Source organism: Halichoerus grypus, chromosome 5, assembly GCF_964656455.1.
Source record: "Halichoerus grypus chromosome 5, mHalGry1.hap1.1, whole genome shotgun sequence".
NCBI lineage: Eukaryota > Metazoa > Chordata > Mammalia > Carnivora > Phocidae > Halichoerus > Halichoerus grypus.
Window position 1 is genome coordinate 13275259 of NC_135716.1, and position 12450 is coordinate 13287708.

General features: G+C 52.2%; 1 protein-coding gene across 6 annotated transcripts in view; it reads right to left on the reverse strand.

The window, feature by feature from the left end:
* The window catches only part of LOC118530831 (uncharacterized), a 250586-nt gene that overhangs the window by 96893 nt on the left and 141243 nt on the right, over window positions 1-12450 (reverse strand). For all 6 annotated transcript variants that reach the window (XR_013447685.1, XR_013447684.1, XR_013447686.1 and 3 more), the window contains one exon: window positions 9625-9748. Coding sequence is in view for 3 of the 6 variants with exons in the window: in XM_078072011.1 (XP_077928137.1) it covers window positions 9625-9748 (124 nt within the window). In the remaining 3 variants the exon portion in view is untranslated. The remainder of the gene's footprint in view (window positions 1-9624; window positions 9749-12450) is intronic.

Consider the following 12450-nt stretch of genomic DNA (forward strand, 5'->3'; position numbering starts at 1 on the left):
AAGTCCGGCAGGCCCTGGGTGGGGGGGTTCTTGGCTGGGGGTGTCATCTCTGAGAACAGCCAGTGAGGCTGGTTCCCGGAGGATGGGACCAAAGGAACCTGTGCAAGCTGGAAGCCACCATTGCCCTGAGACCAAATGCTGCCCCCGTCACCACGTCAGGAACAGGGGCGAATAGCAAGGTGCAAGGCCCTCCACCTTCCCAGGCTTCCGGTCCCCCTGGAGCCATCAGATGTGGCCACAGTGGGCCTGCAGTGCTTCAGCGCTAGAATCAGAAGCCGTGGGCTGGTCACTGCTTGGTCACTGCTCCCTCAACACTGGGCACACACAGGGGCAAGAGTCAAAAGGCTTACAAACAACCGCTCAGGCACAGACCCTGGGCAACCCGACAGGACACCGACCTGAGCCGGGCAGCCAGGTCGGTAAGTCACACCAGGTGTCCCGGCTCCTCGTCGGCCCCGTGTGCCGTCCAGTTCCCCACCAATCCCACCAGGCCCACACCACTGACTCCCATCGCCTGCCTGGCCCCGGAGACACATGAGTTTGGGATAGCTGGCAGAAAAGGGAAGCAGGGAGGGCATCCCACACTGGACATGAATGCCTTCATTCCCCTTCGGTGTGCCGCAAATTCTAAGAAAGCTGGACATGTGTCTTGTCCACTGCTTTAGTTCCCTGACAAACTCACGAACCGAATGGCTGAGCCCTTTCTCTGGTTTTGGGGGGCTGTGTGAGTCCCTGCTAAGGTGACACAGGATTTCCCTCAAGGGTTCGGTCTACTTAGGAGAGGCAGACACGCAAGAGTTCAATTAAAAAAACGAAAAAGGGGGGATGGACATATTCTGATGTGGTAAGGCCAGGGGGCTCAGGAGTGTGGGAGGAGAGGGCATGCAGCAGGGGTGACATGGGGAAAGCGTCCTGCAGGAGGCCAGGAAGGCCAAGGGGCCAGGAAGGGCACAGAGGCCCAGGGAGAGATGACCAAAGGCTGATGTGCATGTGACGGCGTCCTGGTCTACACGCACTCCAGGCAGGACCCATCTCTGAGTCTCTGTCTGCCTGTGGCCACGAGACCACAGTACCCACAGGGAAAAGTCCAGTGTTCTCAGCCACGGCTCTCTGCCCATGTGGACCTTTGGACCTCACCATTCATCACCTCCTCTTGCCAATCAATGTAGCCAGAAAAAATAAGCCTGTTCAATAGTGTGGGAGTGCGGTAATGGATTATAGCTGGGACATCCGCTGAATTCACGGTTAGCTTAATATAGATCCGGATGGATATGTATAAAAATATTTATACACAAGTGGGTATACGAGGGTTAGTATACACACATGTATTTCATCACTGTCACTGAGAAGGCCTAGGAGTGACATCCCAGGAGCCATGAGCACATCTAGCACCCACACCTTGGTTTCTAATACCATTCCCTGATAAAACAAACTGGGCTCCTTGGGGAAATGGCTGATTCTAGATCTGGGGCAGGAAATATACAAGTAGTGCCAGAAAGTAAGGAAATGCTCAAAAACAAGCAAACAAGCAAGCAACTAAACAGAAACTCCCACAATAATGGGAGGTATGTCAAAATAATGGAGGGGGGGAGGTGGGGAGAGGTATGTTAAAAGGACATAGGAGCTCACAGAAAGAGCTCCCAATGGCCAAAGCTGGAAAAGCATGTGCAAATAAAGTCATACTGGATTATAATCCAATGTATATATTCAATATCCATGATGCCATATTGAGATATATCAATATAGATGGAGTGGGGGAAAATCTCCCATGGAGAAGACTTCCACATAGTTCATGTAACGACTCTACCACCAAGGGGGAGCGTGGTCTCCCACTCCCGAAGTGTGGGCTGTATATAGTGACATCCATCCAAGCACAGTGGGGAAGGTGAGGCAGGGAGAGTATATTACAATGGAGAAATCTGACAAGAGGCAACATAGCCAGGTGGTCAAGGTCAACATTAACAGTGATTACTCATGTGATAGTGTATCACTTGATATGATGTGATGAAAATAGCACTTTACGCCTGGGGTCTTCCTTCCCAAGCCATGATCCCAGTCTACTCTGGGAAAAACATCAGACGAGGCCTAATTGAGGGACAATCTACAAAGTACCTGACCAATACTCTTCAAAACTGTCAAGGTCATCAGAAACAAGGGAAGTCTGAGAAACTGTCACAGCCAAGAGAGGCCTAAAGAAAGACAAGACTAGATAGAGTGGATGGGATCCTTGGACAGTAAAAGGAGTATCAGGTAAAAAGTAAGGAAATCTAAAAAATAAGTATAAACTATAGTTAATAATAGTGAATCGATATTGGTCATTCATCGTAACAAATGTGCCACCCTAACGTAAGATGTTCATAGCAGGGAAAACAAGTGTGCGGTATGTGGGACCATTCAGAAGGACTGTCACAATTTTCTGGTAAAATAGAAAACTGTTCTAAAAATAAATTTTGCTTAAAAATGTGTGTGAAGGATATGGATGGGAGAGTGGAAGCACAAGGGGTACAGGTAAAAATGATGACTCCTGGAAAATTTGCTTCGATTTCTGCTCCTGTGATGATTCTCCGACGCTGCCTTCCGCCCCCACTGGGGACAATCAGGTTCGAAGACCCAAAACAAATGGCCAATGAATATGTCAGCTCAACGGCCACTGGTGGAATATCTCAGGTGCCTCTGAAGAGCCAGACCACAATGTCATTTGGTGCTCAGAACAGCTCACTCGGCAGAGGAGGAAACCAAGGCTCAGAAGCACCAAGAGCCTTCTTCCCAGCCCAGGGCTGGCAGGTGGCAAAGCAGAGACCAAGGCTCAGGTCCTTCCGGGGTCCCTTCTGCTACAGGTCCCCTGCTGAGGTCCCAATTCCCTCCCATCCCAGCAGGGGCAGGGGCAGACACTCAGAGAAGAAGCAAGCTCAGAGAGGATGGCACTTAAATTGGTCTTTCTTTTTTCTTTTTCCTCTTATTTTTATTTGTATGAAATCTTCCCTTAATCCAACCTTTTTAAAGGTCCCTCCCCCATCTGATTTCCCACAGGCATGAAGGCAGGGTGCCTCTGGTCTGCAACAGCAGAAAAATGGCCATATGAGTCCTTGAGGCCGAACACTGTAAGATGCTGGAACGGGTCAATTCCTGCGTTTTAATAAAGGTTTCATCTTTGCAGGGAAGTTTAAAAAAAAAAAAAGGCCAGCTTGCATCCATCCCACTGATGGGTGTTTTCTTCCCAAAGGCACCCACCACGACTAGCTCTGCCAGAGTGACAAAACGGGAGAGAAAATGGCTTGGAGCAGAAGAATGTGAATTCCCAGCAAGCTGGTCATTCGTCAGAGAGACCATGGGGACCCAGAAGGCAGCAGTGCGGGGCTTCTGGAAGCCACCCAAGTCCCAGAGGAGCCACGAGATAGCTGTGTGCCACGTGGGGCTGTCACTTCACCCATCACAAACCAAGGATCAAACCCACTGGAGCCAGCCACCCAGACAAACCTGGACCCCAGGGGAGCAGGAAGGGAAGGGTTTCTCACCCGGAGAGAATCTGGTGCCCAAGCTGGGAAGCAACTGGAAGGAATAGGGGGCGCATCTGGGGTAAGAGGCACCAAGAGACACACTGGGATGGGCTAACCCAGGATATGGAGCACTTACTGCAATTTAGCAAATGGTTCTCTCATTAGTAAAATCTTCTGAATGTTAGCCTCAAGTTACAAAATAAAAGGAACTTGAAATGATGCAAAGGCCCAGAGTACTACTCTGTATCACACACATTCCACGGGGAGACGCTTTCATTTATCATCTTGGGTGTGTTCCTTAACCTCCATCCGCTCACACGTTCGGAAAAGTAAATGAGATGATAGATGGAAAGGGTTGGGGCGCCTGGGTGGCTCAGTCGGTGAAGCATCCAATTCTTGATTTCGGCTCAAGTCCTGATCTCAGGGTCGTGGGCTCTAGGCTGGGCGTGGAGTCTACTGGAGAGTCTCCCTCTTCCTCTGCCCCTCCCCCTGCTTGTGTGCACTCTTTCTTCCTCTCTCTCTAAAATAAATAGAATCTTTAGAAGAAGATACATATGTATGGAAAGTATTGAGCTACAATTATTATTCGTAGTATTCATATTTTTACTATGACACAAGTACTGTGCCCCAACACCACTTCTACTCCCATAAGGACAGCACTTGTTCGTAGGGCCTCACAGCGCTGATCGAGCTGCCTCTATTTCCAGGAGCCTGATGCCACGAGCACAGTAGTGTTCACGAAATACCGGATTCTGTGTGAGCAAGGAAGAAAGGACGAATGACGACTATGAGCAGGGCCCAGCTTGGGGAAGCTCTGCATCAGGATACAGACAGGACAGACAAAAGTAGCTCTTACAGTCCCTCTTGTGGGCACCTCATTTTCAAGATGGGATTGTGAAGGTTCGAAGGTGTCAGCCAGGACCCAGCTCTCACAGAGGAGCCTCGGGGCCATGGCAATCAACCTCCCCATGGCCCGTGGCCCGAGCTGTGCATCCACCACGCATCCGAGTCAGCTCAGGCTGCGTAACCAAACTCCAGAGGGCACACAAGGCTTGCATGACAGACACTGATTTTCTCGCAGCTCTGGAGGCAAGAAGTCTGAGATCCAGGTTCTAGCCCATTCGGTTCCTGATGAGAGATCTCTTTCCGGCGTGCAGACAGCCACCTTCTTGCTGCAACCTCACATGGCATAGAGAGAGAAGAGCGAGCTCTCCCAGCTCTCTGTGTCTCTTCTTATAAGGACGCTAATCTGATCGGATCAGGGTCCCGCCCTTCTGACCTCATTTAAGCTGACTTACTTCCTTCACTCAAACACAAGTACACAGGGGGGACAGCTTCAGCGTGCGAATCTGGGGGAGATGGGGGGCACACAGACATTTAGGCTGTAACACCATGCAAACACAGTTGTTTGAATACACTGTCTCCCCCAGTGTGTTTACCTACTGTTGTCTCTCAGAGCTGGGGTGCTCCCTGGCTCACGGCAAGGATGTGGAAGAGGGTGGGAGGGAGGGAGGAATCTGCCGTATCATGGTGGCCACCACACCAGGTGCTGCGGAGGTGGATCCCAGTGCAGCCCCATTAGCCTCTCCTCCCTTCCCCCAAGAGGCACTCTTGAGAGAAAGATCCTCATCTTCAGAAGAAAAATCTGGCAGACAGAGAAAGGAAGATGGCAGAGAAAAATCACAGGAGAGGCAGACAGACAGACAGATGGAGCCGTGAGGGGCCACAAAGAGACAGTCCAGAGAGCCTGCAGATCAGGTGGGGCAGGCCTGAGTGCCCGGACTCTGAAGATGCAAACTTGAAATGCACCACCAGCCAGCAGGGAGGCCTCACCAGCACCATCTCTCTCAGTCTCCAGGTCATTCATCGGTGAGATACGGTGTCCCAGTCTGCTCAGCCTGCCATTGCAAGACGCCACCAACGGGGTGCCTTAAATAACATCTCTCAAGGTTCCTGGAGGCTGAACGCCCAAGACCTAGGTGCTGGCAGATTTCAGGTCCTGGTTTGCAAAAGACAGTCTTCTGGCTTCGTCCTCACACTGCAGAGAGCAGAGAGAAGCGACTCTCTTCTGGTGTCCCTTTTCTAAGACCCTTAATCCCATCGCTGAGGGCTCCACCCTCATGACCTCATCACCCCCCAGAGGCCCCGCCTTCTAAGACCACTGCATTCCGGGTTAGGGTTTCAACATATGAATTTTGGGTGGCACAAACATGCAGTCCACGACATCAGCGATCCACAAAGCCAGTCTCCATTTCCAGATGGCCTTCAGAGCAAGAATGGTGGCTTTTCCCTCCTTTACTGCAGACGCCTGCAGAGCAAGACGCTGTAGTTTCTCAGTCCAGACTCGGGGGCGAAGAGACAGGAGAAAGGATGAGGGAGACCTTTATAAACTGAAAGCCCTTAAGCAGACGCAGTGCTTAAGTTGTTTCCCAAAGCCAACTGCGGAGCCCTTGAGAGAGAAGTACTTTCTGCCTTGTTTCCAACTTTCTAGCCCAAACTCAGTGTCCTCAAATTCAGTCGGTCCAAGAAAACATTCCCCAAGCATGTCCTACGTGCCTGTCATGATGCCAACAGCCGGGACCAGAGAGAGAGCAAGACGCACAGCCTTCTCTCAAAATATTTACAGTGCAGGGGAAAGAGCTGATATTCCAGAAAATCAGAGGCTGCTTCTGGAGACAATGAAGCCCACTGGGGACATAACAAGAGCCCAAGCGACAAAGTCTGGCCTTTAATAATAACTGTAATAATGATCACACATGATGATAAGCGCAGTGGTTATCATCCCCGAAAGAGTCCCAGAAGCACTTCTGTTTTCCAGGGGGTGGCGAGGACACCGTGCCCTGCCTCTGCCTAAGCCCATGGTGGCACAGCTGAGAAAGCCCGATGCCTGCCGGCACGGCAGGCAGGATCAGAAACAACAAAATTAGGCGCATTTCCCTCCAGACTTGCGAATCCCTCTTCTACATATGCCCTCACACTCTGACATTAATTGAACTCTGTCTCCACTACTAAAAATAAACTCCAGGTCAAATGCAATGAGCCAAAAACCTCAGCATGAAACCACAAGAAATAGAGTAAATAGTAAAATGGGCTAATAGCAGACGTGTTTGGGTGAAAATACGTGTTCTGTTTCAAGCCTAGAGTCCCGAGCGGGCCGGGAGCTCTTTCAGTGCTGTAGACAGAGAAATAAATAGCTGTGCCCAAAGACCAGGGCTGGCTCCTGTCCATAGACAGGCAGGCAGGCAGGAGCCCGTGGGTGCCCTCTCCCCCAAAGGTCAGGGCCGGAAGGCAGCCTGAGAACATCGGGCAGGAGCCGAGAGATGCTCCCAGGGGGAGATGGTGCCAGGAGGGGAGTCCAAAAGAGCAAGGTGAGGGTCAGAGGGAAGAAGGCAAGCCTGTCTGCATGTCCAAGGAGGGGTGGGGATGGGAGAATCACCCGTCAGAAGCTAGACAGGCAAGGAGGTGGAGGAGAAGCCAGCAACAAGGGCTCCCTTTCGGCTGAGCCTTTTTTCAGGCCAGCTTTGGGCTCCTTAAGACCGGCCCAAGGGGGGACTGGTCCATTTTGCAGCTGAGAAATGAGAAGCCTGGAGAGTGGTGAAGGACCTGCCCAGGGTCCCCGGGGGCCTAGGAGGGGGCGCTGGGCGGGGGCGGGGAAATGCAGGGCTACTGGTACCTCTGTTCCAGGGCCCAGGCTCACAGACAGCAGGGGTGCAGGCAGACAGGCCCCTAGGGGAATGACGGTGTCCTCAGGATGGGTAGAACCACACACACGAGCACAGCGCGGACGCCTTTCTCGGAGCCCCCAGCACAGACCAGCCCTGCCGGGATGTGTTCAGGATGGAGCGCCTCCGAATCCCAGCATCCAGCCCTGCTCCATCTGCCTACTCCCAGCAGCTGAACTCTGGGGAAACTCCTTTCCAATCACCCCTAGGCAGATCAGTCAGGCCTCTCTTCCATTCACAGAATGCAGGCGACACCACTCACGCTCCCAGCCGCGGCAACAAGAGACGGTTCTCCCAGCCTGCAGCTCGTCCGGCCCAGTGACCGGACTCCCATCTGCCCTTGCCCACACCCCCGATGGGAGCGGCGTGGTCCGACCCTAACGCCAGGGTGATCACACAAGAGGCTGGGGTACATTCACGGTACTCCTGCTTCTGAAGTCGGCTACCTGGATCAGGAGCGTGGGCTCCGGAAACAAAATGCAAGGGACCGGCTGAGCGCTTGAGAGCCGAACAGGCAGCCTGGCAGTGGCACTCAGTGTAGACGAGTTCTGACCCCGAACAGCGGGAAATCAGCTCCTGACACGATGCACCGGGTTGCTGAGCACAGGGTGCACAGGCTCCCCAACTGCAATCAGCTCGGCTCCTACTGGGTCTCGCTTTCGTGCCACTTCCAAGAGCCTCAAGCTCAGCACCCCCTCTAGAAAGCCCCCGCGGCCCTCCCCTGCCTGTGGGGAGTCTGGAGAACCCCATGTGTGTGTGAGTCTCCCCCGCCTTGAGTGAAGGGCGGGGCCTCAGGCTCGCCACCACGTCGGTCACGGGACCGCGGGGGACACAGGAGACGAGAGATACAAATGCACTCGGACACATTTAAGGCACAAGAGAAAAGACACAGGGGCACGTGAACACCATCCTCTGCTACCCTCTCACTCCGACTTCCACACCTGTCTTCTCACCGGTCCCCACTTGAACCACGTTTCCTTGTTCCATTGTGATTTATTCTTTTCAACACCTTGTTTTTTTTAAGGAAAAAAATTGCAACTGACCTCATTCTTTGCTCTAAGTCTTTAAGAACTTTCTTCTTATTGGGTCTCTCTCTCTCTCTCTCTCTTATTTTCTGCTTCCTCCTTTTTAATTATTCATTCCTCTGCTCTTGCAATATCCACAGTAGTGTCAGGTGGGTGTCGGGTGGGGTGTCAGGACGTAGAAGACAGTCCTTTGCTCTAAACAAGGTCACGAGCAACTGGGGGCATGGGCGTGGGTGGGGGAGAGACATAACAGGGTCTGAGGGAGGCATGCCCTAGATCGCTGGCTGCAGCCTGCGGGAGGAAGTCAGGCACTCTGCTCAGGGAAGGGAGGTCTGTGCACCATGCACAAGCCATTTCCCAGACAGACCTGGCGGGACCTGAAACACAGAGAGAAGAGCAGACCAAGGACTTGGAAAGAGCCTGCTGTGTGGAAGGAACTGTACATGGTGTAGTTAATGAGTTAAAAAAAAAAAAAAATCCTGGGGTCTCTGGGCGGTGCAGTTGGTTAAGTGCTGGGACTGTTGGTTTCAACTCAGGTCCTGATCTCAGGGTCGTGAGATCGAGCCCCACATTGGGCTCTGCGCTCAGCATAGAATCTGCTTGAGATTCTCACTCTCTCTGCCTCCACCCCTCCCGCTTGTGCGCACTCTCCCTCTCTGTCTCAAATAAATAAATCTTAAAAAAAAAAAATACCCTCCTGTTTTGGAGCATTTCCTCCTCCATGCCAGGCAGCATGATAAACCATCTCCACTATCTTATTCAATACTCACGACATCCTCTCGAGGCAAGAGCTAATATGATCCCTATCTTACAGATCAGGAAACCGAGGCTTGGAACAGCTGAGTGATCCGCCCAGGGTGAGGCAGGTGGCAAAGCCAGGAAAACCCAGGTCTGCCTGAAACCCCGGGTTTTCACCTCTTCCTTTACCCCAGACAGCTTCTGACTCGTGGGACTGAGCATGCAATGCAAGGGGGCGGGAGAGAGACAGGGATTCCGTTCTACATGCCCCAAGAGGTGTTTTGCTCCCAATGCACCTTCTCATCCTCCCCCAGTGCAGTCCCCACATGACTCAACAGGACAGCTGGAGTATCCGCCACCCTCTGCCAGGAGGAAAGGCATGGGGTATCCACCTAGGAGGTGGTGGGCTCCATCCTCGGCTAGGCACAGAGGGAGAGCTCCCAAAGCACAACAGTAAGGCCACCGAATGCTGAGAACCAGGTCCCAGGTGTCAGGGTGAGGTTACGGGAAGCCAGCTTCTCAAACCAGCACAGGAAGCCAGGCCAAGAAGTCAAGAACCACAACCCAACTTGCGTTGCAGGAGATCACCGATTCCAAAGGCAATTTTTTGCTTCATAAAGCTCAAGAGGAGAAATCTCTTACCTTTATTCTCCAAATCCCCAAATGGCCCAGCTTTAGTTCAGAGAAGGACAGTCCCTCTACAGTACCAAATGGATATGTCTGTTTTTCAGACTTACAGCACCAAAATCCGAGGTGTGACAGGATTCTGTAAATAGGCAAGAAAAGGACAGAGAAGTATTAGTATCAATGCTAACTCTAAACAGATTTGTTGAGAGGTTCCATTCATTTGAAAAACACAAAGTGCACACTTACTAGACGCTAAAGGAGAAGCTTCAGAAGAGCAGACATTTACTGAGCAACTATTATGTGCCAAGCCCTATGTTAAGCCATTTATTCCTACGAGACCAGTTTTGATGGCTCTGTATTTCAGAGGTCACATGAGAGGCCAGGCCAGAAAGAGAGCCAGGTCTTCCTGCCTCCCAAACCCCTGCCCATCGATCTCGTTTTCCATCCGCACTAAAGCTTTTTCGTGCACCTGAGTCCAGGAACTCTAGGTAGAGGGAAAGGAGAGACATACCTAGTAACGTCACTCTGAGAATGTCCTGTCCCTGGATGTCCAACCCATTCCACAGACGGTGGGGATACTATGAGCCATGGAAGCGGTGTCACATTCACTAGGTTGTGAGATTTATCTGAGCTGCACACTGTCATCTGGTAACATGTGACCAGCAGACATCATGTATTACTCAGGGAACAAAAAATGTCGCTTCACCAGGGTTCTTATCCTAACTGATCATCAAGATGGCTACATGAGGTGGCCAAAAGGGGGGGGGGGAGAATGGGGCAAGGAGGCTGCTGCTTGTCTTACCAGCTCTGGAAGGACCTCCTAAGACACCTAGAGCAGAGCCGAATGCTCAGCCGGGTGGGTGCAGACACCAACTTTTCTCCTTCAAGGGGCGGCATAGCACGACCAAAAACCACACTATTGGGGTGCCTGAGTGGCTCAGTTGATTAAGTGTCTGCCTTCGGCTCAGGTCATGATCCCAGGGGTTCCCTGCTCAGTGGGGAGTCTGCTTCTCCCTCTGCCTCTGCCCCTCCGACCCCCCGGCTCGTGCACGCATGCATGTGCTCTCTGTCAAATGGATAAATAAAATCTTTAAAAAAAAAAAAAAGCCACACAGTTACATTTACAATGGGGTGATTCTCCCCTGTTCCAGACCTCCCTCCTGCACCCCCTCAAAATCCCCAGCATCTTAGCCACCAGATCATCAAGAAGATGGAGCTCAGTGAACATGGCCTCAGCATCAGTAAGACTGACAAGTTCTGAAGGGAAATTTGCCCTAAAGTGTAGGAACAGCTAGAGAAAGACCCTCACCCTGCCGAGAGCAGAGGCCAGGTGCCCTGCCTACCCCACCGATTCCTTCACCCTCCTCCAGGAAAAATGTGGTCACAGTTAGCTTCTCTGAGGCCCCCTGGTTGTCACATGCCTCACTTGGACGTGTCGGTATCATGGACAGACCCAGAGCAGCTCTGCAAGCTGGGGAGGGCCTGTCTCCTCCCACCGGGCGCCAGTCTCACCCCCGTGCCCTGTCCCAGTTCCCAGCAGAAGAGGCTCACTCAGGGAAGTCCCCTGACTAGCAACGCGCTCAGAAGGCTGCCCTCCTCGGCACATCTATGCTCCAGCCGTGGGCAGCCTCCCACACTTCTCAGGCATTTTTAAAGGCACTTTTTTGCTTTACTGTCAAAAATGAATTCGCCTTTCTGCCTGGAAAAGGCAGCAGCCCAGCTCCCTGGTTGTTAGACCGCCTGGATCGGCATTCCAGGTCTACACGAGTCTTTTTAGGAGCCTGAGCAAACCCTCCAAACCTTAGTATCTCATCTTAGAGGTTTGTTCTTAGTGTTAAGTGAGAATCTTCACAGAGCTCAGCACTGGGCCTGGCATGTTGTGGACACTGAGAAATGTCAGCTCCCAGTAATGCCACTTAAGCAAACACTCGGGCCTTAACTTCTTAGTCTCTTCCCAGTAAGGGTTTGGAAAAGGCCTCCCCTCTTCATATCAGCACGGTGACTTATCGAGTGTAGGGGCTTGGCACTCCGGGCCAAGGGAACAAGCGACGCCTGTCAGAATCCGTGCAGTGGACAACACTCACCCATCTCCCAGCTGTGCCACCAGCATTAGACAAGACAGAGCACACAAGAGGTGCTCTGCAAACACTAAGGTACTAGAGCACCATACTGAATCAAATTAACAGCGCCACTGACGAGCACCGTCTGCACAGGACACTTTGCTGAGGAATATCCTCACGGGACCATACTGAGCACCCACAGTGACCCCAGGAGGTCAGGTCGCTGCATAAACCTCATCCCCATTTTACAGACGTGGACACAAAAGCTCAGAGGGACTAAGGAGGAATATGCAGCTGAATCGCTGGTCTGCAAGCTCACTCCCTCTTCCTTGAAAGGGGGGCAGCAATAACACACAACATCAGCTCCTGCAGAAAAAGAACCTCTTCCCAAGGCAGCCAAATTGATTAATGTTTTTAATTAATGTTTTAAACCACACACACATGGAGCAATGTTCCATGGAAAATGAGGAGCTAAAACTTCCAAGTTTCTCCCAGGAGCCAGTCCAGCCAGGTGCTCACTGCCAGAGCAATGCAGGGAGGAGTCCTGGGCCGGCCAGGGAGGTCAGAGTGGGAAGGTCACAGCCCTGCCTCAATGCACCAAGCCAGGCAGGCAGTCCGGTCACTTCCCACCCACAGAGACGAGCCAGGGATAAAGGAGACTGGCCTAGCACAGGGTGACAGGACTCTCTTGGCCACTTCTCAGGAATCCATCAACCCCAGCAGAGGAGGGAGCTGGGATGCAGAGGGAGGCCCAACACGTAGCAGGTGTCCGGAGCCTGGG